General features: G+C 39.4%; 1 protein-coding gene across 10 annotated transcripts in view; it reads right to left on the reverse strand.

Moving 5' to 3' along the window:
• Positions 1-14227: 14227 nt before the first annotated feature.
• The window catches only part of bcor (BCL6 corepressor), a 327180-nt gene continuing 313867 nt past the window's right edge, over positions 14228-27540 (reverse strand). For 8 of the 10 annotated variants that reach the window (XM_072585138.1, XM_072585129.1, XM_072585128.1 and 5 more), the window contains 5 exons: positions 25794-25960; positions 24504-24649; positions 21847-21924; positions 17845-17992; positions 14229-15550 (listed from right to left, as the gene is read on the reverse strand). In XM_072585138.1, coding sequence (XP_072441239.1) covers positions 15262-15550; positions 17845-17992; positions 21847-21924; positions 24504-24649; positions 25794-25960 — 828 coding nt within the window. In that variant the 3' untranslated portion in view covers positions 14229-15261. Of the gene's footprint in view, positions 15551-17844; positions 17993-21846; positions 21925-24503; positions 24650-25793; positions 25961-27540 lie in introns of all 10 variants that reach the window. The other 2 variants (XM_072585136.1, XM_072585130.1) reach the window with 2 other exon arrangements.

The following is a 27540-nucleotide window of genomic DNA, read 5'->3' on the forward strand; positions in this document are numbered from 1 at the left end:
AGATAATGGTCTGAAGACCTGGGTTTGAATCCTGCCCGGCATTGGTAATATTTGAATTCAATAAAAATCTGGAATTAAGAGTCTAATGATGACCAAGAATGCATTGTCAATTGTTGGAAAAAACCCATGTGGTTCACTAATGTCGTTTAGGGAAGGAAACTGTCATCCTTCCCTGGTCTGGGCTACATGTGACTCCAGACCCACGATAACTTGGTTGACTCTTAACTACCCTCTGGTCAATTTGGGACAGAAAATAAATGCTGGCCTAGCCAGCAATGCCCTCATCCTGTAAATGAATAAAAAAGAAAATTGCCAATTATATATATATTTATAATATATATTTGAGACTCTGTATAGTTCAAAAACAAGTCTTTAAGGTAGCTTAAGTTAACAAATAAATAATTTAGTTTTATTTGCAAAAAAATCTTATTCAAATCAATCATTTAACATTATTAACCAAAGTTTTAAAGTGAACAAATATGTCCCAACTGCCCCTCTTGAATAATAACAAAGTTCTTCTCCAAGCCTAATTAAATACAAAACTCTGAGAATAATATCACAAAATAAATCTGGCCAAGCAATGGTAAGAAAAAAATCATTAGGGCTGGTTGCCCAAATGCTGTTCTGTAGCCATTGTCATTTTCCACACAAGCTATTGGTACCGACATCTCGCCCTGGATCAATTATGACTGACTGAATTCCCTTTTTCTGTGGACAGTGGTGTTCGTTGAGACTTCTTTACTATTTAACCTTCACTTGTGGCAATTAAGTCTTCCTGTAGGCTGACAATTCCCAAACTTCAATGAAAGGGATTTCAGAGAAAGACAAGAGTGAAGTTTGTTTCCCCTGTGGCATGTTTTCTCTGACTGTCTGCATTCAAAGCCAATATACTTTACGCTTACAAACTGGACCATGTGACCACTTTCTGAAAGCATTGCAGATTAAGTGACTCCATTCAAGCACCTTGTGTTCTACACAACTGCAACATTGTTGCTGTTGCTTCTTTTCAAAAGATGAGAGATATATGTCCAGCCGATTACTTCATAACAACATTCTAGATGACGCATCTTCTTAACACCTTGGGGACTCTGCTTTAGATTGCCCTGAAGTTGCCATGTACGCCAGGCAGGACTATATTCTATTAAATGCTGATCAATGACTAAACAGATTCAGCTAGTGCACACCACCACAATCACCATTATTAATTGATGGACACTTGGTGCACATTGTAATGACAAGGGAAACAATTGATGTTCCAATAACATCCTTTGATCTCAAGGCCCTAGGGGTCAACACTGAGACTGTAAGATAGTGCTGTGGACAGCCAGTTCCTCTGCAGTCTCTGTGGTTCCATCGCCTATTCATCTCAGTCATGCATTGTGCAATGCATTTCAAATTGAATCACATGGTGAAGATGTATGTGCGTTGATGATTGCTACAGGTGTAATGTGTGAAACTAAATGCTGTGAATGTTAGTTTCATGATAAATACTGAACTGTAATTTCTCTTTTGGATTCACCAATATAAACAAAACCAGATATGCAGTCAAACTGGGTTCCTTCCAATGATTAACCATAACTTTGGCAGAAAAATAGTGTAAATATCATTTATGTCATTTTTCTATGGTTTCTATAGATCTTTGTCCAAAGTTATAGCAGTGAGAGAACCTACATGGAAATTAAATCTCAAAAGCTAGCAATTTGGCCTACATTCACCTTTTGAAATGGAGGTTATGTAATTCATCTGCCCAATATAAGTTTTCTTTAATGAATCCTGCTAAGTGCCCTTTGTTAATCAATGCCTATCTAAATTATGACTTGCATATTACTCAGAATTCTTTCAATTAGTTTTCCCGTTACTAAGTTGGGCTAACTGAACTGCAATTATTTTCTCTCGCTCTACCTCCCTAGAGTCAGTCCTCCATTCTTCCAGCACCATGTTTGAAGCCAAGGAGTATTGCAAACTGATTATGAGAGTTTCTATTATTGCTTAACCTGCTTCTCTGAAACCACTCTCCCACTTCAACTTCTCACCCTCACAAAGTGCGGCACCCCCTTCCCCCACTCCAACCTCTCACCCTCACAATGCGCAGCCATCCACTCCCTCTACTCAAATCCCAACCTCATCATCAAACCAGCAGATAAAGGGAGTGCAGTGGTAGTTTGGCGCACAGACCTCTACACTGCTGAAGCCAGGCACCTCCTCCTACTGCCCCCTTGACCATGACCTCACCCCCCCATCACCAAGCTATCATCTCCCAGACCAGACACAACCTCATCACCTCAGGAGATCTCCCACCCACAGCTTCCAACCTCATAGTTTGGGAATCCCGCACCGCCTGATTCTATCTCCTTCCCAAGATCCACAAGCCTAACTACCCTGGCAAACCTATCATCTCAGCCTGCTCCTGCCCCACTAAACTCATCTCCACCTACCCTGATACTGTCCTATCCCCCCTAGTCCAGGAACTCCCCACATATGTTTGAAACACCACACATGCCCTCTACCTCCTCCAAGAATTCCGTTTCACCAGCCCCAATGCCTCATCTTCACCATGGACATCCAGTTCCTCTACACTTCCATCCATCATGACCAGGGCTTCCAAGCCCTCCTTTTCTTCCTCTCCCGACGTCCCCAACAGTACCCTTTCCCTGACACTCTCATTCATTTGGCTGAACTGGTCCTCAACCTCAACAATTTCTCTTTCGAATCCTCCCACTTCCTCCAGATGAAAGGGGTAGCCATAGGCATCTACATGGGCCCCAGCTATGCCTGTCTCTTTGCTGGCGACATAAAACAGTCCATCTTCCATAGTTACACCGGCACTATTTCCCACCTTTTCCTGTGCTACATTGATAACTGCATTGGCACCACCTCGTGCTCCCACAAGGAGGTCAAACAGTTCATTAATTTCACCAGCACATTCCATCCCGACCTTAAATTTACCTGGACCATCTCTGACATCTCCCTCCCCTTCTTAAACTTCTTCATCTCCATCAATGACGACCGACTCAACACCGACATTTTTCACAAACCCACCAACTCCCACAGCTACCTGGATAACACCTCCTCCCACCCTATCTTCTGCAAAAATGCTATCCCGTATTCTCACCTCCTCCACTTCTGCTATATCTTCTCCCAGGAGGACTGGTTCCACGACAGAACACACCAGTTGGCCTCCTTCTTTGAAGACCATAATTTCCCCTCCCATGTGGTTGAAGATGCCCTCCAACACATCTCATCCACATCCCGCACCTCTGCCCTCAAACCCCACCCCTCCAACTGCAACAAGGACAGAACCCCCCCACCCCCACCTCCCCCCCCGCCCCCACCCCGGTCCTCATCTTCCACCCCATCAACCTCCGCATAAATCACATCATCCTCTGACATTTCCGCCACCTACAAACAGACCCCACCACCAGGGATATATTTCCCTCCCCACCCCTATCTGTTTTCTGCAAAGACCATTCCCTCCATGACTACCTGGTCAGGTCCACACCCTCAACAACCCACCCTCCCATCCTGGCACCTTCCCCTGCCACCGCAGGAATTGCAAATCCTGCGCCCACACCTACCCCCTCACCTCCATCCAAGGCCCCAAAGAAGCCTTCCACATCCATCAAAGTTTTACCTGCACTTCCACACATGTCATTTATTGCATCCGTTGCTCCCGATGTGGTCTCCTTTACATTGGGGAGACTGGACACCTTCTCGCAGAACACTTCAGGGAACATCTCCGGGACACCCTTATCAATCAACCCCATCGCCCCGTAGCTGAATATTTTCAATTCCCCCTCCCACTCTGCCGAGGACACGCAGGTCCTAGGCCTCCTCCATTGCCACTCCCTCACCACTGCCTGGAGGAAGAATGCCTTACCTTCCGCCTTGGAACCTTTCAACCCCATGGCATCAATGTGGACTTCACCAGTTTCCTTATTTCCCCTCCCCCCACCTTATCCCAATTCCAACCTCCCAGCTCAGCTCCATCCTCATGACCTGTCCTACCTGCCAATCCTCCTTCCCACCTATCCGGTCTACCCTCCTCTCCGACCTATCACCTTTACCCCTTCCTCCATCCACCTACTGCACTATCAACTACTTTCTCCCCAGTCCCACCCCCTTCCAGCCTCATTCCTGATGAAGGGCTCCTGCCTGAAACATTGATTTTCCTGCTCCTCGGATGCTGCCTGACCTGCTGCACTCTAATCTTGCCTCTAATCGCCAGCATCTGCAGTCCTCACTTTCGCCTGCTTCACTGAATAGCCTGGAATAAATGTCCTTCTAACCTGGCAATTTATCCACATTCATAAATTTTGAATCTCTTAGTATTTGCTGTTTCACTATGTTGAGCGTGTCCAATATTTTGTACTTCATTTCCAATATCTGCATCAGCTCCCCACTTTAGGAAGTCAGATGTAAGGTATTCATTTATAACCATGCCTACATCTTCCATGTCAATACGTAAGTTGCCTCTTTGGTTTCCAAACTACATTTTCTTAACATTTGCACCAACACTAGAGGAATGCACAGATTCCCTTTTAGTCTCACACCTCGAGTGGTCAGCCAGATTTTAAATTTATCCAGAGTGGTGATAGGTCAACTATAAAGGTTTTAGACAGAATCTGGTTTAGTACTAGAAACTATTCAGCCAGGTTTCTTTCTTAAAAAAAGAATCGATAGTTTATCACAAATAAAGCTTCATCAAACACTCCAAGATTTTTGAGAGAAAAAGAAAGGGTTAGACTATGCAAACATAGATATAACTTATATCCCAATATCCCAAAGTTAGCATGAGGCAAACCTGAGTAACAGATGAATGATGGTTGATTATCCGACAGAACACATTGCAATCGTGTAAACTTCAGAAATTTAATTACTATTTAAGGATTGAAAATCAGTAATAATTCTTGCTGAAATAAACTGCTTCCTGAGATAAAAGGGACAAGGAGAAATTGTTACACAGGAATTGAAAGCAATTATACATGCCTGGGAAAAGAAGGAGTGGAAGCTATATAAATAAAACTGTTTTAGCATTTGCCTGTTAAATGGTTGCCTTTTGCCGCAAGGACAAATGATTTCCCTCCAGAAGAATTGAAGGAGTTAATGGCAGGACAGACTAAGTTTCAAACAGACAACTAACACCAAATATAATAAGGAACAATGAAGTTACTTCTGATAGGAAAGTAAGTTCCAGATTTGGTGACTTCAGAAGTGTCATCAATAATGTCACACCATAAATACAAAGTATTACAAAAATTCAATTCCAGGATTCTTCAGTAGCAGAATTGTGGAGAACAACACTGCATAAAGGATCAAACTCTGAACATTTGCACTTGAATGGGCAAGGAATGATTAGGGATAGTCAGCACAGCTTTGTGCAAGGAAAATCATGTCTCACGAATTTAACTGAGTTTTTTGAGGAAGTAAGCAAGAAGATTGATGAGGGTAGAGCAGTAGACATTGTTTACTTGGACTTTAGTAGATCCTTTGATGAGCTTCCTCTTGGTAGACTAATTAGTAAAATTAAATCACATGAGATTCAAGGTGAGCTTTTTTAATTGGATACAACATTGGCTTTATAATAAGAGACAGAGGGTTGCAGGGACTAGACGAGACGAGACGTGACGTGACAAGACGTGACGTGACGTGACGTGACGTGACGTGACGTGACGTGACGTGACGTGACGTGACGTGACATGACATGACATGACATAGTGGACAGTGAAGATTATCTAAGATTACTTTGAGATCTTGACCAATTGGGTCAATGGGCTGAAGAGTGGCAGGTGGTGTTTAATTTGGATAAATGCAAGATATTGCAGTTTCTTTAGGCAAACAAAGACAGAACTTGCTCATGGTGGAGCCCAAGGTAGTGTTCTAGAACAAGGGTTCAAGTACATAATTGCTTGAAATTTGCATCACAGGTAGGCAGGGTGGTTAAGAAGGTGTTTAGCATGCTTGCCTTCAATGTTTGATACTTGAGTATAGGAGTTGAGATGTCATGTTGAGGTTGTACAGCATGTTGATTATCCTCTTCTGGAGCTCTGTGTGCAGTTCTGGCTGGCCTGTTTTGGAAGGATATTATTGATTCAGAGAAGGATCAAAAGAGATTTACTAGGATGATGCTGGGAATGGAGGGTTTGAGTTACAAAAATAGGATGGATGGGCTGGGACTTTATTCACAGGAGCATAAGAGGTTGAGGGTGACTTCATATAGCACCTAGAAATATATGATGTAATTAAGCAGAGTTACTGCTGACAAATTTATTATAATTCTTTTGCAGAGGTAACAAGCAGGAGAGTTAAAGGTGAACCAGTAAATGTAAAATATTAGAATTTTCCAAAAACATTCAATAAAGTATTGCATATTAGGCTGCTGAATAAGATCGAGCCTATGGTGCTGGGAGTAACATATTAGCATGGTTAGAGGTCTGACAAATAGAAAACAGAATTGGGATAAAATTGGTAATATGTTATGAATCTTCTATTTAATGTGATTGTTAATTCATTATCTTGAATTACAGACTCCCCTTTATTTTAAAAGTGAGTGGATTGTACTTCATAGCACAATGCATACCAATAGCATTTAGAGGTTATGTTGCATGGTGAATAGCATCCTTGCCTCTGAGTCAGATCCTCAAAACAACTTGACCAAGGAAGGGATATTCATAGCATGGCCAAACTGATATAAATCTACAAATCTTTACAACACATGTCAGTGGCAGATAGTGACCATGCAGGAGTTGCCTGTCAGCTATTTGATGAAAAGCAAGTTGAAGACTCCTCATCTCTATCTATAACTGCAGGCCACAAGATGTATGTAAAAAGCACATGTTGCCATAGCAACTTGGAGTCACTAAGTAATCTGTAAAAGACCTGTAACACACTCCTGGTACAGTACTTTGAGAGAAACATGGCCTACTTGTAGCATACTGACATTGTTGCTTTGTTTCCAAAAGTAATATATTGTAGCTCCTTCTGAGGTAAACAAGCTGTGAGCACCTTTTGGTCTCTTAACAATCAAACCACCCAGGCTTGTTGTCAAACAGGCCGCAAGGTAGGTAAGGTGATGCATTTCATTTGCCTAACGTTTAAAGGCACAGTTTCATGATATAATCCTTTAAACCTCACACTATAAATGGGAGTTGTTGCTGCCTTCCATGAGAATAATGTCATGGGATACTGAAGGGGGTAATGCCTATTCTCTATTCCAAATTTGCTGCAGAAAATGAAAGTGACTTCATACTTCTTCCAAACATGTCTCCTGGGCGTGATAGCAAAAATAAAGCAGTTCTTTTAATCGCAGACGCATGTTATCTGTTGCCAATATCTTCCCAACACACAGCATGTTTCTCTAAATGGGCACAATCTGGGTTGGGAGCTTCTTATAAATAAGATTAGCCCAGCATGGTTTCAATGAATTGTAACACTGTCTGCTCTGAAGCACCACTACTTTAGCTGTAGGAGGGGAAAATCTTTCCTCAGATGTTTTGATGTGAATTGAATAGTATTATAATATGTAGACATAAAAATTGAATACTTTCAAAATAACACGCTGTTTTATAATTTGCGTGTTTAGGTGTATTTTACAATGACGTAGACGACGGATGCTATCTGAGGGATAAATCTGCCTTATGACAATCCTGTATATCAGGGTAGATTGATCAAGTATTTTCTTGTCTCCTATTAGACGGAAACGTGAATGTTTCAGTTGCGAAGACATTAGACTGGTTTTTCTGAGAGTGGCAATCTCACATCGAGCTCCCCCCCTCCCCCCCCCCCCCAAATTTCTGACATGAGAGTCTGATCGGAGCGTCTTCAGAAATGTAGAGTTGGATTTCCATTCTGATGGATGTCTTGTCGTGCCGAACTGTCAGGAGAATGCAAACCAAGTCTCCTCCTCACTGAGGTCAGCTGGGATTGAAAGGTCCAGAAACACAAGCAGCCACTTTGAGAGCCGCTGTCAAATGGGAAGTACGGCGTTCAGCTATTGGCGGAACAGTGGCGTTGGGTCCCGGAAATGTCAGGTCAGGATCGTGGGGTGGGGTTAAAGCGGTCTGAGGGATGTGAGATAAGTATGGAATCAGTCGAACAGTTACTCAGGAGTTAGAGTAGGTATTTAGTACACTAACTTTTCCTGGGTAGACATTTACTTAATTTCAGCGAATCCCTCCGAATTTTCCGATTTAAATGTAGACGATCAGAGAGCTCCAAGCGTTGGTGGGATTGCTTAGTAGAATCTTTAATTTCCCAGGCAATTCCGTATGAACTGCTACAATGGGGAGTCCACGCGGTCCCATGTTCAACTTGCTTCTACACTGGACATAATGTAACCAGCAGAAAATCCAGGCTGTAAATATTGTCTACTCTGTTGTGATTAGCTCAAACTTTAAGCTCACTCACCTGTCAAGGCTGTTTGTGCTTACACCAATGCTAATCTAATATTGGTATTCCTTAAATCTACTGTACTGTTGCCTAAATTGAAAAAAAGTTATTCTAATTCTTACAAGTTTATTGTAACAGTAAATTTCGTGAAACATTATTTTCATTATCCTTTCTTTACTCAAATATGTTTCTGATGCCTTTTCTTTGACCCATTAGATTATCTTTGCAAATTTTACACAGAACAATGAGTAGTACATTAATCAAATTTGATGAAGAGAAAAGGGCATTTAGAAAGCTGTTCATTTATATATTGTAAGAATTTATATGCTGCGCGTCACAGAAGTACATAAATGTCCAAGCCAGTCATTACCCAAAAGCTAACACTAATACAGGCCTTATTTACAACAGCCTGGTGTTGTGTGATTTATAACAGCTAATTTATTTGCTACACGTGTATTTATTTATAAATCAGTCTGGTTGAAAGCACCCCCAGATAGCTTTACCTGATGATTCATTTATTTGTTTTTGTTCCCAGTTTTGAAGTTATTTTTATTCTTCAGTTCTTTAGAACTCAACTGTTTACGAAAATGATTCATTGTGTTTCCTGGACTGCCTGTAGGGAAACCTCATATGTCCTCGCAGTTGGCTTAAAAAAAAGAACCTTTTTCCATGACCATTGGTAAGCAGAGACAAGAACTGTCTCCGTGTCCATCGGAAATTGAGGAACATCAAAAGGCCCCCTACTCACTGTTCATATGCATCATCAGAAGCTCACTTATGTTCAGAGTAGACAATCAGGAGGCTGGAAGAACACAAGAAGCCAAGTGGCATCAGGAGGTGGAGAAGTCAACATTTCAGGTGAGTGGCATGGTGGTGAGCACTGCTGCCTCACAGCGCCAGAGACCCGGGTTCAATTACCTCCTTGGGTGACTGACTGTGTGGAGTTTGCACATTCTCCCTGTGTCTGTGTGGGTGTGCTCTGGTTTCCTCCCACAGTCCAAAGATGTGCAGGTATAGGTGAATTGGCTATGCTAAATTGCCTGTAGTGTTAGGTGTAGGGGAATGGGTCTGGGTGGGTGCACTTCGGCAGTTCAGTGTGGACTTGTTGGGCCAAAGGGCCTGTTTCCACACTGCAAGTAATCTAATCTTAAAACCTTTCTTCAGGACTGAAGAACGGTTTTACCCGAAACATTGACTTCTCCACCTCCTGATGCTGCCTGACTTGCTGTGTTCTTCCAGCCTCCTGCTTGTCTACTTTGGATTCCAGCATCTGCAGTTTTTTTTGTCTCCATTTATGTCCAGACCCAGACAAATAGGAAATTTGACAAATAGCTCTGAGTATCATGGTTTGACATCTGTTAATTGTTTTGCTGTTAATAAGAATTCATGAGATAGCTTAATTATTTCCTTCATTTAATGAAACAGAAGCCCGGGCATTTTTTTGGTCTCCTTCCCATTTTAGAATTGTTTCCTATTGCTCATCCACTTGTTGTGTCACCTTTAATGTGAATAAAAATGTGCATGAATATTGTATAGACCGATGTTTTATTGTGATTACTTTTGGGTGATACCGAAAAGAATAAATATGCTAGCTCTGTGGGTCTGCTAATGTAGATTCATTTGCTGAGCTTGATATGATGCAACAGGATATGAGTATACATTACTTCAAGATTTGTCTTACAGATTTGTGATTGCTAAAATCTAGTCTTAGTATTTTTTTAGTGACCCCTAATTGCATCATCCTAAGAAGGTTGGGAAAAGATGCCAAAATCTTAACACCTTGAACAAGTTTGATTCTTACCAAGGATGTAGAATGATGCTAGGATTTTTTGATCCAGTTTATACAGTTGCTCTGTTCTGCATCACATGGACAGCTTTTTTTTGTATTCAACAAGTCAATCAGTTAATTAGAGAACCCGCAAAGGTTCTCTAATTAACTGATGACTGAAGTGCTTGGCTGCACACAGTGTCATGGATACAGCTTGCATTGGACTTGTGCATGGGGTTCAGAATTATAATTATTTGATAAGTAGAGAATGGAAGGAGACCTCAGCACATCAGGGTGAAAGACAAGGCTGAAACATTTACAACCTTCTCCAGCTACGAGCTAACCTGTAATTCTACCCATTCTGGTATATAACATAGCCATTGGGTGGAGCATTGGGCTACTGGAGGCAGGTCAGGCAGACAGCAGTCTAACATGGTCTCCTAATACACGCACACAAGTTCTAATCTACTCTTATTAGCAATAATCAGTATTCCTATCAGTTAATGTGAACTGTACATAGTTACTGGGAGGTGATAAACTTTTATTCATACTTAATATTATTAAGTTCATCCTGACCACAAACTAATTACCATAGGAACAAAGATAATTTGCAGCAGTCTATTCCCACAGGCAAATGGTTGGCCCCAATGTCTCACATCACTGTGATAACACCAACAAAGTAGAAAAGTGCCAAAGAATGTCCTATCCAGAAAAAACAGGCAAACCTCAATCTGCCCATTTTTCATTACAACCGATCATCAGCAAAGTGATGGCGGGAGTAATTGACAATACTATCAACTGGCATTATGCATCAACTACCAATAACCTATGTCTCATGGAGAGTTTGGTTCTTTCCATGGGCAGACGGCTCCTGACCTTATTACAGCCTTGATTCAAACATGGAACAAAAAAGCTGAACTCAGGAGGTGAAGATAATTGCCTTTGCAATCAGGACAAATCTGACTGATTGTGGCATCAAAGTGCCCTTGCAAAACTGGTCTCAGTAGGAACAACTGTAAAAATCTCTACTGATTGGGATCATACCTAGCACAAAGGAAAATAGTTGTGGTTGTTGGGTGTCTGGGTGTTTCTCAAGGTAATGTTTTAGGCCAAGCCATCTTCTGCTGCTTCATCTTTCCTCTATCATAAAGTAGAAGTGAGGATGTTCATTGATGATTGCACGATGATCGGCACAATTTGGATTTCTTAGATACTAAAGCGTTTTATGACCATTTCTAGCAAAACCTGGGCAATGTTCAAGCTGAATTGATAGGCAGCAAGTACCATTTGCCAGGCAATGATTTTCCATAACAAAAGAGAATCTGATCATTTCTAATTGACTAATAGCAATCTATCACTGTATCCTGACAATCAATATCTTGATGATTGCCATTGACTAGAAACTGAACTGGACCAGCAACATCAATACTCTGGCTACAAGAGGTCGGAGATGGGGAATTCTGTGGCAAGTAATTCCCCAAAGCCTGTCCACTGTCTATAAGACCATTCAAAGTGTAATGGAACACCCCCCCCCCCCCACCCCCACTTATCTTGATAAATGCAGCACCAATTGTACTCACAAAGCTTAATATTAACCAGGACAAAACTTGATTGACAGTTAATTGATCACATTAAACATTCATTCCTTTCATCACAGACACAGAATGGAAGCAGTGTACCATGTACAATATGCATTGTGGTAACTCACCAGTGCTTCTTCAACAGCATTTTTCAAAACCACAAGTTGTATAATTATGTTTGCCAACCTGCCAACATTTCATGAGTAGATTTGCTGTCCCATCTTATTGGTATTAATCAAGCTACCTATCGCAAGTCGTGAAAGGCGCCTGCATGATGTGTTAAGCAGAGGATAAGCTCAATCTTGACTAAGCAGGACATGTTTATTGCATATTGCTTAATAGCTAGTTGCATTAAATATAGGATACAATCTCTCGTCAGACATCAAGTTTGACTTAAGATAAGTCATTATCAATCACTTGTCAATAAGTATGATTGCCCACTTAAGAAGCTCCGTTTCACTGGTCATGGGTTGTACAGGTACTTCTGTGGCTGACAAACCCAATCCTAGAGCCTCATCGCTGATCAGAAGCTGCACAGGTGCTTCCGGGAGGTGGAAGTGGTCTTTAACCTCACTGGCATCCCTTTCTCAGCTTCCTTTTCTTTACTTCCTCTTGCCAATGTGTTTTCTTGAAAAATCATGTCCCTTCACCCAGGAGGTTCCTCATTCCTAGGTTCTCCCAGGCATTGTCAGCCATGTTGCTTTTAAGCTAAATTAACAGTACTATTTCAGCTTCATGCTATTAACATTAAGAACAATTACTGAAGCTCTGGTTAGCTCCTCCTAAGAACACAGTCATTTACTTCTGAATGACATGGTAGCTAACCCTTTCAGACACTAACTGTCTCATACAACAGCAAGGTCTCAAGCAGATGCACAAGAATGCCATCACCCGCAATTTCCTCTCCAAGCCACACACATCGCAGTTTGTTCACTGGCACTGGGTCAAGAGCTTGGAGCTTCCTTCCTAACAGCACTGAAATTGTACCTGCACCACATGGGCTGTAGCAGTTCAAGTAAACAGCTTACCCTGTTCAAAGGATGGGCATCAAATGCTGACCTATCAAATGACGCCCACATCTTGTGAAAGAAAACAAAAAGAATTAACAGTTTGAAGTGTATTATGATTCATAAGAAGGATCCAATTCACATCAATAGGATGGAAGCTAAATGTATACCCATCATTTAAATGGTATATTACTTCATCTTTAAAAATTAGGTTGTTTAGTTTTAGTGCTTACGCACAACTTTTTAGCCAAGAATGCAAACAATCCAAAATGATTTACAGCAACCATGGATTTATTTTTAGTTCCCCGAAAGCTCCTGAAATTGAAGGTGTTCAAATCTTAAGGTAATTGTTATCACCAGCTTTAGAAACTCACTTATTCTGATATTAGCTTTTTGTTCATCATTTAGATCCCTGCCATTTTTGGTCTTTTGTCAAGTAAACCTTACACAAATCCTAAGTAGACACTCATCACATTCATCTCTCTAACAGCAACCCTTAAAATCCATTTTAGCAAGCTTTCAATATCCTCTCCCAGAATGTTCTCCTTGGGCTTGGTGACCATGTTTGGATATTTCCTGTGAATTACCTTGGGATGTTTTTCTGCAATGAAACCAATGCGAGATTTCAAGGTATTGTTTGACAACTGGCAAATATCCCCTCCTTGATATTACCTATCAAGAATCAATAGAATCAAAGCTGAAGGTCAGACAGAGTTCATACATGAAAACTGGTCATTTGGAAAACATAATTAAGGTATTTTTCTACCCATGGAAAAATACAACAATAAAAAGGAGATGACCAAGTTGGGAGAAAAATGTCAAAGTTGCTTAGGATTTAAAGTCCTTATTAGATATAGTAAGAGGTCATTTAATAATGCATTTTTAAAGGATGTAACAAGGTGGATACTAAATAAAAACTGAAAGAACTGCAGATACTGTAAATTGGAAACAAAAATAAAACCACTAGAAAAGCCCAGCAGATCTGGAGCATCTGAGGAAGGGTCATACTCTACCCAAAACATTAACTCTGATATTCTGCACACATGCTGACAGAGTGCTGAGCTTTCCAGCAATTTCTATTTTTATTTATATGATGGGTACTTGTATTTTCAGAACTAGATGCTTTTTTTCCACCCTTAAACATTATGCAGAGAGTGTAACCCCCTCATGCTTTGCAGGGAAAATTCCTCAAAATGTCCATCCTCAACAGGGAAACAGACTTAACGTGAATATAGGTTGAACTTGTGGTACAACTTCTTCATATGAAGTTGTCCTGTGCTTGCCAGGTTTTAACTAGTTGTTGGCATATTTTATGCTGTGACTATTTTTCTTCTAAATTAGTCTTAGATTATTCCTCAGAGGTTACATATTTTCCTTTAGAAAGATGAGAACACCTCAGACAAAGGAGAAAATTAGGAGGCAGTAAATTAGATCTTCCATCAAATTGATAGTTTTGTTTAATAATATGGACTCAAATGGTCATTGTTGTAGTTGTACTACCAAGCTGTTGAAAATGTGTTACCTTCTGATATTTTCCCTGTGATTGTGATCATACATGCACACGAGTAATATGGCACATTGATATCCCTTTATCAAACAATGTCTTTATTACAGACATTTCCTTTTTTGGCTTTTGTTTTAAGGAAAAATTGTTTTAGTCACTGTAAAATATAAACCTAAATATACAGCAGTTTTACTTACAAAGTTAAACAGATGTTCTAAAATATTATACAACTATCAGAAACATTTAGTTCCCCAACATCCACAGTATATAACTCCACTCTTGACAAAACAGATTTTATTGTACAATCCTCAAAAATTTTAAATTTCATAATTTTTTGTACAAAGTACAGAAAAAATATTTTAAATTCATTTTTAAATAAAAGCAAAAATGTAAAACATGTTTACATATATGTATGTATAAAGGACTGGGTGATGTCTGTGTCTGTGGTTATCTAAAAGTGAATCCAAGTCAGAGTACTTCTGATACAAGGATACAGTTTTCATTATCTTACAAGTGTACCTGACCACGGCAGGTAACTTTGTAAACAATAAAGTGAAGTGCCTCAACGCAACCAAGCCTCCTAAACAGATCATGTGACAAGGACCACAGGACCTGAAAGCGGACATCATCTTAGAAATCAGTGCTTCTTTAAAAAAAACAAAATAACAATCAAATGAATGTGTTTACATATGCAGTGTGCCAGGAAAAAAGTTCCTAATTTGGGCTACCTGCCAAAAAGCAGAAAATTACATTTACAGAAAGATAAGAAACAGACAGCATACAAAAAAAATTATAAACAGAGATTTCTTTTTGAAAAATTCACAAGTCCATCCAAAATGGAATTCTGGCTTTCAATATACAAGAACAGAGACAACAATGTCATTTAGTATTCAGAATAGTGTTTTTTCCAAACACAACGATCCATGAAATAACATTATTTACATAATTTACAGTTTTTTAAATGTAGGCCATTATGTAGGAACAGCAGCCAATATGTGTTACCTAGTCCTTTTGCAATTAATTGTATGTTTCAACCTCATTGTCCGAATATAGGTATGTGACAGATGATCCCAACAGTTCTTGAAGTTCGCTTGTGAATTCCACCAACTCCAGTGTTTCTTTATTGTCAATGTCATGAGTTTCAAAGTTCTCTGGGTAGGTAAAAAGTTGGCTCAAAGAAGCCTGTCTGTAGAACTCTGCCTCTGAAATGGTGGCGTTTTCAATATGAGGGAATGAAGAGCGAAAGATGCGGGCTGAAACTTTCAGTCGCCGGATTACATCAGTTAGTAGCAGCCAGTTCCGGGGACTGTCATTGAGAAGGAAGAAAACATTGCAAGTTTTATATGAAATATCCTGTCTCTGAATTTTAAGAATAATCTTTTGGTATAGAAGGTAGTCCACCAACTGGATATCACAAATAAAATTTAGTCTAATCACAGTATCTGTTTATTTGCTAGGTTATACGTCAAGAACCAAAATATCTTTAAATTCATTCATGGAGTGAGGATATCACTGGCCAGACTAGCATTTATTGCCCATCTGCAATTTCCCAGAGGGCAGTGGGTCTGGAGTCACATGTAGGCCAGACCAGGTGAGGATGGCAGTTTCCCTCCCTAAAGGACATTAGTGAACCAGATGGGTTTTTCTGGCAATTGACAATGGTTTCACAGTCATCATTAGACTCTTAATTCCAGATTTTTATTGAATTAAAATTTGACTATCTGTGGGATTCAAACCTGGGTCCACAGAACATTTTCTGGGTCTCTGAATTAACAATACAGTGATAATATCACTAGGCCATTGTCTCCATTTTGAAATAACATTTAAAATTATTCCCTCTAGTTTGTAATGAAGAACAGCTTGTTGTTCCAAATGAAAGTTAATGTTTCAACTAACATGTCATCAGTACTATATAGATTCATAGAGATGTACAGAACAGCAACAGACCCTTTGGTTCAACTCGTCCATACCAAACAGATATCCTAACCTAATCTGGTCCCATTTGCCAGCACTTGGCCCACATCCCCCTTAACCCTTCCTATTCATATACTCATCCAGATGCCTTTTAAAATGTAATTGTACCAGCCTCTACCACTTCCTCTGGCAGTTCATTCCATACACATACCATCCTCTGTGTGAAAAAGTTGCTCCTTAGGTCCGTTTTAAATTTTTCCCCTCTCACCCTAAACCTATGCCCTCTAAGTTTTGGACTTGCCTACCTCAGGGAAAAGACCTTGTCTATTTACCCTATCCACCCCCTTCATGATTTTATAAACCTATATAAGGTCACCCCTCAGCCTTCAACATTCCAGGGGAAACAGCCCCAGCTTCTTCAGTCTCTCCCTGTAGCTCAAATCCTCCAACCCTGGCATCATCATTGTAAATCTTTTCTGAACCCTTTCAAGTTTCACAACACCTTTCCGATAGGAGAGAGACCAGAATTGTACACAATCTTCCAAAATTGACCTAACCAATGTCTCCCAGCCTCATTCCTGATGAAGGGCTCCAGCCCAAAAGGTCGATTTTCCTGATCCTCATATGCTGCATGACCTGCTGTGCTTTTCCAGCAACACACTCTCAACTCTGATCTCCAGCGCCTACAGATCTCACTATCTCCAATGTCCTGTACAGCCGCAACATGACCTTCCAACTCCTATGCTTAATGCTCTGTCCAATAAAGGAAAGCATACCAAATGCCTTCTTCACGATCCTATTTACCTGCGACTCCACTTTCAAAGAACTATGAGCCTGCACTCCAAGGTCTCCAAGGTCTGAAACATACTTTTCTAATGACCCATTACACTTCAGTTTCCGCAATGAATTACAGAAATCAGAAAACAAACTATTCTCTAATGAGGGTATCATCACCAAAGTGAAGTGAAGAAAATGTTACAGAAATAAGTGGGATACATATTGAAGCAAATGGGATAAGGTTGGAAGGTGGTTGTGGATGTGTGTGTTAAAGGCTAGAATATAATCATACTGGCATATACATAACTCTTAAAAAGCCTTTTCATTTTAGATACTTTTATTCTTTCATGGAATGTGAGCATTGCTGGCTTTGATACCATTTATTGTTTCCTGAATGCAGTGATGGTGAGCCCTCTACTTGAACTGCTTCAGTCCAAGTAATGCTTGTATCAGGAAGGAAGTTCCAGAAATTTAACCCTGCAGCATTGAAAGAGAGGCAGTATAGTTATAATACATGATAGTATGTGGCTTGGAAGGGAAGTTGTAGATGGTGTGTCCATGTCGTTATTGCCCTTTTTCATCTAGGTGGTAGAGTTTATGGGTTTGGAAGGTGCTATCAAATGAAAATGTTGTACAGTTGCCGCAGTACATCTTGCATATGGTACAATGGAGGGCTAAAGTGAGTGTTTAGGTTGACATCTGAAATATATAGTTAGACTTGAACTTTGAACCATTGCACTTCTCCCAAGGAATGAGTTTTGCATATAGATCATAGCACATGAATAAGATGTCAAACCGAGGAAAGGAGATAAAGTTTTTTGGGTTTTTCTCAGTTTGTCTTTCATCATCATGTTTTTATAGGTAGCTAAATAATCAGATGGTTTATCAAAATCTAATCAGAATACCTACCCCTGAGAGAGAGAGACCTGAATGTTGTAACAAGGTAAAAGAGGTGTATCAGAAAACTCAAATTCCAACACATCATCATACTCCTCTTCTTCATCACTAGGGCCTGGTGGATTAGCCAAGACATCAAAGCCAGACTCTTCTATTGATTCTGGAATCATAAAAGACAACAAAGTTAATTCACAGGAGAGAATAAAGAATTTCTTTAGAGCAGTCAACTTATGATGCAAAAGCTCTCCTTTAGTTCAGAAGAGAATACATCTTAAACTTATAGCATATTACTTAAAACTTTTGCTGCCATATTCAGAAGTGGTTTTAAGATATTAAATAATTAATAAAATAAATAATCTTAACTGAAACACCTTTTGTGCCATTTCTGGGCTTCAATTCCAAAAGTTAGTTAACACTCAAGCGATAAATGAGACGAGTTTTACAGTTATCCACCAACTTCTGGTTGCTCCACGCAGAAAGTGGTTGATAAGATAGTGTTGCCTTTCTGTTAATTGACACCCTATGCCCAAAACAGCAACAATGTCTATCAGCTCAAGCAGGTTGTTTCCAGATTTCTCTACAAATTTCACCTCAAGTTGAGCTTTCTAGACATGAAATATGAAATATTGTGCATGGCTGTGAAAATTCTCTCGCTCCTAAATGCAAGATTCCCACATTTAAAGTCATCTTTTGGTTGATTCGGATCAACCATAAATGGGGATCGACACATATCTTTCAGCTAAATGAACTTCTCAAACGAGAATGTATTCTCTACCAATACTTCAGCCAGGAAATTGATCTAACTCTAATGAAACTCAGAGTTCAAGACAGTTCTTTTAAAGTTGATAAACTGTTCCACTATAATCGCTAATTGTGCATCTTTATATCAGATTTCATCTCATCCCATCCTGAAGGAAATGGTTCAAACCAGTGCAATGTTCCACTAGAAATATTTATTATTCAGTAAATAACCTAGGTGGACATTTTCATTTTGAATCAGTCAAACAGTTGACCATAGAAAGAATCACAATCAGGATTTCTGTAACCTCTCCAGGGAATTGCTGTGTTGGAAGGGAACAGAGTCGGACGTGACTGATGCCATTTGCAATATTGCTTCCATCCTCTAGGGCAATTTAGTACAGTCTAGATTGACTTCATCATCTACATCTAACAGATGCATCTGTCCAGGAGAGTTTCGTTAGGTGTGACTACCACACAGTACTTATAAAGGCGAAGTCCTGCTTTCACAACAATAATATCCTCTATTGTGTTATGTGGCACTCCCACTGTGCTAAATAGGACAGACTTTGAACAGATCTAGCAATTCATGTAAATTAGATGCTGTGGGCCATCAGCAGCAGCGGAATTATACTCAACCACAACTTGCAATTTCATTGGCTAGCATACCCTCCACTCTATCATCAAGCCAGAGTACTAACTCTGATTCAAAGAAGAATTGACAGGATGCAGAGATGGGCTGAGAGGTGGTAGATGGAGTTCAACTGGATAAATGCGAGGTGAAGGTGCATTTTGGAAGGTCGAATTTGAAAGCTGAGTACAGGATTAAGGATAGGATTCTTGGCAGTGTGGAGGAACAGAGGGATCTTGGTGTGCAGGTACATAGATCCCTTAAAATGGCCACCCAAGTGGACAGGGTTGTTAAGAAAGCATATGGTGTTTTGGTTTTCATTAACAGGGGGATTGAGTTTAAAAGCCGTGAGATCTTGTTGCAGCTGTATAAAACTTTGGTTAGACCGCACTTGGAATAGTGCGTCCAGTTCTGGTCGCCCTATTATAAGAAAGATGTGGATGCTTTGGAGAGGGTTCAGAGGAGGTTTACCAGGATGCTGCCAGGACTGGAGGGCCTATCTTATGAAGAGAGGTTGACTGAGCTTGGACTTTTTTTCATTGCAGTAAAGGAGGAAAAGAGGGGACCTAATTGAGGTGTACAAGATAATGAGAGGCATTGATAAGAGTCGATAGCCAGAGACTATTTGCCAGGGCAGAAATGACTAACACGAGGGGTCATAGTTTTAAGCTGGTTGGAGGAAAGTTTAGAGGGGATGTCAGAGGTGGATTCTTTACACAGAGAGTTGTGAGAGCATGGAATGCGTTGCCAGCAGCAGTTGTGGAGGCAGGGTCACTGGGGACATTTAAGAGACTCCTGGACACGCATATGGTCACAGAAATTTGAGGGTGCATACATGAGGATCAGTGGTTGGCACAACATTGTGGGCTGAAGGGCCTGTTCTGTGCTGTACTGTTCTATGTTCTAATACAGGAGAGCATGCAAGGGAAATCAGAGGATAGGTCAGTTGAGAAATCAGTCATCTCTATCATTTGGACATTTATTTCTCAGGAATATGTGGCTTCTTCATTTCCTCATCAAAATGTGTCAACTCAGACTTATCCATATTCAGGTTGATTTGCAAGCACACACATTCTACAAGTTTATTAATAGGCAGGATACAGCAAGCAGCTGCAATTCATGGTGAACTCATTATTGCCTTGGAATAAAGTCTCACTGAGAGATCTAAACCTTTTTGTAGTGAAACACAAGCAGTCAGTCAATCACATTAAAGATTTCCCCCAGATAGCTAATGGGAATAAAAAGCAGTAATAATCAAATCATTTTAAAAAGTTTTTACAGTGTAAACTAAGCAGGGAATCAATACTTGGGCTTAGGTACAACTTGAAATATCATTAACAAATTTTAAAAATAAAATTCATTGATTAAAATATTATCAATTTTTATTTGTTCATGGGATGTGAGTATCTCTAGTTAGACCAGCATTTACTGTCCTACTGTCGATGAGGGTGAATTTCCGTTTTAAGACACCACACTCTAGGGAAGGTAGGTAAACCTACAGACAGTGCTGTTAGGAAGGGATTACAGTAGAGACATTTAATAACCTACAAATATAAAATTAATTATTCAGAGCCACATCAGATGCTCAGCAGTAGTTATTACTCAAATTATTGTTATAAACCCAATTACATCTCATTGTAAAGACTCAACGTTTTAATGGGGTTTGTTAATAGCAATACACAAAAGAAAAAATTAGGGTAGTTTCCAAGTTTCAACGACTTGACTGGCTGCTGGTGCTTTGAGGGTGATCCACTGCACAATTTATGGCAAAGTAGTAAACGATTGACTGCAAAGTCAGGATCTCTCTTTTAATCAGTGTGTGTGCTAAATGTCGAAGCTGCAAGCAGAATAAGAGAGGTATTCTGCCAAATGCTTACTGTTCACCATCAAAAATCCCACAACAGCATAATCATAGTCTTCTTATATTTTGTTGCCATCCTCAACAGTAACCTTAATTTCACCCACAAACTTTGATACGATATGTCAAGTCTAATTTTTACATAACTGGTGAACATCAGCAGTTCCAGCCCCTGTGGAACACAACTTCACACCTTTTGTAAATTTGTATACTGGTTGATGTTTTTGAATAGAACGATCATTTAGGACAGTCTTTGTAATTCTTCCTTCTGCCTCTAATTTTGACTTCTCAGATTGTGTCCAAAAAGCATTATTTTGCTAAAGAGCAAAGTCATCTCTAATCTTTACCCAACCTGCTGGGAGGAACAATTGGTAAGGAGTCTTTCCTTTCCTTCCCAGGTAGTGTCTCAGATATTAGAAAATGCATTCTTCAGACATATTAAGCTCAGTTTCAAAATTAGAGTTCCTAAATGAAATTACAGCATTTCACTAGTAGTCTAAATTTAACTGTTGCAATCCAATAAATTATAGACATTCTACTTGTGGAAAACATTTGCCTTTAAATAAATATCAGAATCACAAAAAGAATGCAAAATGACCTATTAACTGGATTATATAGAGGCAAATTTATTAATGTGGAACAAAACCCCTTTAATTGTTTGGTTGGATCAATTCATCACAGCTTTATTAATGCAGAACTGTCAACTCTGTCTTTGGAATTACACTGTTTACTGCTGCAATTACACTATTCCTTTTCACACAAGAGTTTGTACATGGATATCACTCACCACACACAGAGCTGCCATAGAAATCCCAGTACAAGCCAGGGTCATCATTGCTTCGACCTTGCAAATCAGCAAAATACTCTGGGGGTGGGGCAAAAACACACAAAATGGTCAAAACACTGAAGGCAGAGCATTCTGCTCATTGTAATTTAGTTACACAATATATAGAAATGTTAACAAAACATGGCAGAGAAATGTGTAGTATCCCAATTGTGCAGTATGAGATTGCAAAGGTTAATCCAATAATGATGAAAGGCCAAATTTATAAAAATAAAAGTATCAGCGTACGGACCAGTTATTAAGATGTCTATTAGGTCTCTGATTCTACCCCAGTCTATGCAAACCCCAACCCTGATTGGCACTTTTTTTTTCAAAACTTGGGTTATTTACTTCCTCCAGGCAATTATATTGCTTTGAATAGGGGTTAGGGAGGGCCTGTTTCATAATGCATGATTTCTCACACAATGTGTGGCTAGATGGATCAGATGAACTTTTTCTGTCTGTCATTTTTGTACAATCGAATGTAAAACATAATTGCATAGAAAGTAGCAGATCATTTTTTGTGACATTTCTGAGGCTGCTTGTTTCTTTACTTGCAGCTCTCAGCAGCCTATGTCACAAATTACTTTTAGTGAAGCAGTGGGAGGGAAGGGGTGAAAGGAGCTGAGAAGAAATGAAGTATCTTCAGGTTTTAGTACCTAACCCAATGGTGAGTTTTCAAAAAGAGATACAGAATGTGTTTTTCAGTTGGATGCCTGAGGCCATGTCCATTAAAGCATCTCTTCAGGTAAAACCACTGAGAATTTTGAATTTCTGCTAATCATGCATTTATTTCGAGCTGAAATATGACACGGTCTGTGCAATAATTGAAGTTCAGTTTTAAAATCTACATTTCATTCTTACTCAATAAGACTTCTCAGAAATAATTTAAACTCAATTCATCACTCAAATTAAACTGATCTGCATCATAGCTTTTACAGATTAGTTCCAAATGAGAGTTTATACATTACACACACACCTGTGTATTCAGTATAATATATTTAACAGCTTAAGGGCACAGGAACAATCTAGAGACAACGTCTTAAAAGTTTCACACATCTGGTGAATCTGCTCATTTCCCCAGAGATATACAGGATATTTACAATGTTTTGAAGAAGAAAAGGAGGTTCAGAGAAAAAGATACCAGACAAATGTGTCTGTATCTTTGGCACTTACTACACCCCAGCTTTAAGCTGCCTCCCATCTGTAAAGGGTCAGGCAATTGTTTCAGGCTGGTTTGGAAACTGCTTTATGTGAAGAATATTAGTCCTTAAGGAGAAAATAATAAATCTGTTCATATTTCTATAGCCGACATGGAAAGAATCATATGATAGGGATGGCTATGTCAATGTCTATCAAAGTAACAGCTGCCTGAGCTGGTATTTCACTGGATTCTTCCTATCAACAACTGGGTATAGGTTCAAAATCTCCCAACTTAACAATGCACAGATACATCATGTAGGTCATAGAAGACTTTTATCCACATCACACAATTAATCTATTCCTCCACAGAGGAAAATGTCCAATCAAAGACAAGTATACATTTCCATAGTTTATTTCAACATCCAAAATGTAATGGCCCTATCTAATGATGGTTCACATGAAATAATGTATAGCGCTACCTCCAACACACTTCACTTGCAGAGAAGAGTGGAGTCCACTCCATCAATATGTAGTAGGCCAGTCATTATATGGACGGAATCATAAATGGACAGAATCTCCCTATCTTAGCCACCTGAATCAGCCTGCCATTGTTTAGAGCCATCCACAAACACTCATCAACTGCATCACCAAGAACATTGTGCTCAATGCACAAGCAGTTCTGTGCTGCAAAACCAAACAGTTGACCTTTTATAATCTGCCAAGATGTGCTGCTTGTACTATTGGCATACTGTGTCTGAGCAGCACTGCTTCTAATGCCATTGCATTGCAACTGCAATATCGGATCTTACAAGACTGATCTCTATTATTGGATTCAACAGAGACTAACAACGCCCTAAGTAATATCCAAGTTAATTCATTGTAAGAATATATGTGGCACTTTCAGGATAATTTAAAACAAAGTATTCAACAGCTAATTGATTACTTTTGCAATGTCCTGTATAGAAAAATGTGGTAAACAGAGCACAAGGTCCTACTAAAGGCAATTAGTAAAATGACCAGTTTGTCTATTGAGCAAGTGTTGGTTTTGGGATTTTTATTTCCTGTTCTTTTTCAAAAGTGAATTAATTATTTTTTGGCATCCTGAAAGGACAGCTAAAATCTCATTTTAACACTTCAAAGGCATTTTTTAAAATGCAGAAATGTGAATCATGCTCAAATCCTGGAGTGGTTCTTGAACCCTTAATCAATCAAATCAAACTGAAATTACAGACTTTGCATGTCAATTTTATAGAACATATATATCCAAATACCCCTGTATAGAGACAACAATTTTTATTCATATTAAATCTCACCATAGGTTTCAATCAAAATTGAATCAATCACATTTGTGATAAATGACTACATCAAATTACTTAAGTAATTTTCCTCATTGTGCTACAAAATTTATATCAAAGGCAATTTCACATGTCCCTCACTGTAGTCAGCTGAAATATTTAGCAAGTGGAATTTCAACTTACCTGCAAGAAACATTTCCATCACTTCACTATGCGCCATCTTCAGAATAGTACGACCCGAATAAGTGGCCAGGGTTGGATCTGCACTGTATGAAAGCAATAGCCGAACCACTTCCAAGTGATCATTTTCTACAGCATCATGAATAGGCCTTTAATAAAAACAAAGCATCAAACTTATTCTGACAGTAGACTAACAGATAAATGCAAATTGTACTTATAAAAATAAATCGATTTTGGAACATATATTTTGGAATTATAAAACCACAAACAAACAATCTCTTTCAGAACTATGCACCTTTTAAAGGAAATTGGCATGAGACCCTGGCTGGTGAATTTGATTCCACTGAAGTTTCTGTTTCGTACTAATGGTTGAACAGGGTGCCAAGTTCCAGTGTGTATACACATATGTACAGGTAAACTCAGCAATATGGAGTTCCCAGCAATGAGCTGTTCTCAATGATCATGTAGGTTGGAGAATTAAGGATGCAGATCAGTACAATTGTTTTGACAGAACAAGGAAGTACCAAATACAGAGAAGTGCCCAATTTGTATGGTTAATTGTAACTGAAAGAAATACATTTGTTAAGCTACTTGATGCTGAAACTTGTTGCTTGTAATGGGGACTTTGACGTATGCCTTGCTCTCACTACTGTAATTTAGAAAACAAAGCAAAATTCACAAAAGTGATTTTGGAAAACAAAAACAAGCGGCATAAGAAATGACGCCACCGAATTTTCTTTCATTAGATTTAATCAGTCAAAGTGTCTACTTGTGAAAGAACTGATTTAAACTGTACAGATTAATTTCAGCTTCATTAAATGGCACCATGGTGGCTCAGTGGTTAGTACTGCTGCCTCACGGCACCAGGGATGCAATTTAATTCCAGCCTCAGGTTTGCACATTCGCCCGAGTCTGTGTATGTTTCCTCTGGGCGCTCTGCTTTTCTCCCAGAGTCCAAAGATGTGCAAGCTAGGCGAATTGCCCATACTAAATTGCCCAGAGTGTCCAGGGATGTCCAGCCTAGCTGCATTAGCCATGGAAAACACAGGGCTGGGTGGGATGCTCTTTGCTGAGCTGAATGGCCTGTTTTCACACTGCAGGTATTTTATGAGACCACAGAACTCATTGTAATTAAAAAAAATCAGTTGCTTAGTTTAAAAAGTTAATGAAGTGTTAAAAATTGAATTGAGCATTTCTGTGCACTAGCCTGAGTAGTTACTATATAACTTAGTTTCACAACTAGAGATTTAACATATGAAATATGGTCAAATTTAATGAGGTCTCTCCAAATACCTTGTTCCATCCTGAGCACTGCAGTTAACATCAGCTCCGTGTTCTAGAAGGTGGCAAACAATGCTGAGCCATCCTCTGGCACAGGCTTCGTGCAAAGCACAATAACCTGCATTATCACGATGATTTACATCGCAAACTTTGTTTTCCAAACAATACAGTACTACTTCCTGGGAAAGAAAAGAAAATTGAATTAATTTGCATCTTTGGTGACTCTATGATTCCATAAAATGTCCCCAAACTCATTTTACAAGTACTGCTTTAATCGACTAATATTTCAACCCAAAATAAAATCCATACAAATCGATTGAGCAGTTTGTAAAATATTGTAGTGTTCATGTTAAGAATGTTTAAATATTCAATTGATGTTATTAGCAGATATGTTTACTACCAGCCAGCAATCAAGGGGAATAACAGCTACCAATCTCTTCTAGTAAATAAAAAAAATGTACTGTACTTCCTGAGCAAGCCACAAATAAGCAAACTACAATCATAAGAAAACATGTGAATTGGAACAGTCAGCTGGACACAGTAACAACAACTTCAAAATTTCAATGCCAGATTCAAACTACAATTGAATTCCAAGCTTTTTAATGTTTTGGAAGCTCCAAATTTATAATTAGGAAAAATTATCTTTCAGCAGAATATCAGATCCTGATTAACTCCATTCATCTTTCCAGAAGCTGCCGTAGCTAATACGTATATGCAGAATTCTTTGGTTTATTTCAGATTTCTAGCAACTGTAAGATCTTATATTTACAACCACTCCAAATTGTTCAATTTACATTTTCAAATATTTTCTAACTAATTTAAAGTAATGTGGAACACCTAACATACAAATGCTTGGTTGTGGACGTGAAATGCCAAAAGAATGGCTGCATTGAAATAAAGGTAACAGATACATTTAGCACATTAAAGAGAAAGGATTTCAGCAAAAGTGTGTGAGGAATGCAAACATTTTCCTCACTGCAACACTTCATTCCCTATTCTTTAAACTTCCTGATGTGGAGGTTATCTATAGGATGTGCAGTAAACTATTTAACCTGCCAGCTCCAGTCAAGAATTAAGACCACCAAGCTCAGTCAATGAGCTGCAGTATGCAGATGACACATGTGGCTGTATATACTCAGAGGCTGAGCTCCAATCTACCGTCAATGTATACATAGAGGCCACTGAAAGAATGGGCCTCAGGCTAATACCCAGAAGTCAAAAGGTTCCCCACCCACTCACTTCCACTGGACATAATGCCAGCAGTCCAATCAAGATCTGTAGTGAGCTACCTGACAAAACGGATTATTTTCCATACATTGGGAGCAGCTTCTCAGCAAGGACAAACATCAATGAAATTCAACATTGGCCACCTGAGGAACAGGGTAAAAACTGTGCAGGAATACTTCAGGCAAAGCACTTAATAACAAAGACCCCAGCTGGACACCAAGCTCATGGTATACGGGGCAGCAGTGTAACCAGACCTCCTGTAGGTGTCAGCTATATGGACAATATGCAAAAACACCTCAAATACCTTGAGAAATGTCACCAGTGATTGCTCCTCAAAATTCTGTAAATCCAGACAGAAGTCACATGGCACCAGGTGATAGTCCAACAGGTTTATTTGAAATCACACAAGTTTTCACAGAGCAGCCCTATCTTCAGGTCCAAAAGCTTGTGTGATTTCAAATAAACCTGTTGGACTATAACCTGGTGTTGTGTGACTTCTAACTTTGTCCACCCCAGTCCAACACAGGCACCT

This window comes from Chiloscyllium punctatum, chromosome 15 (assembly GCF_047496795.1).
Source record: "Chiloscyllium punctatum isolate Juve2018m chromosome 15, sChiPun1.3, whole genome shotgun sequence".
NCBI lineage: Eukaryota > Metazoa > Chordata > Chondrichthyes > Orectolobiformes > Hemiscylliidae > Chiloscyllium > Chiloscyllium punctatum.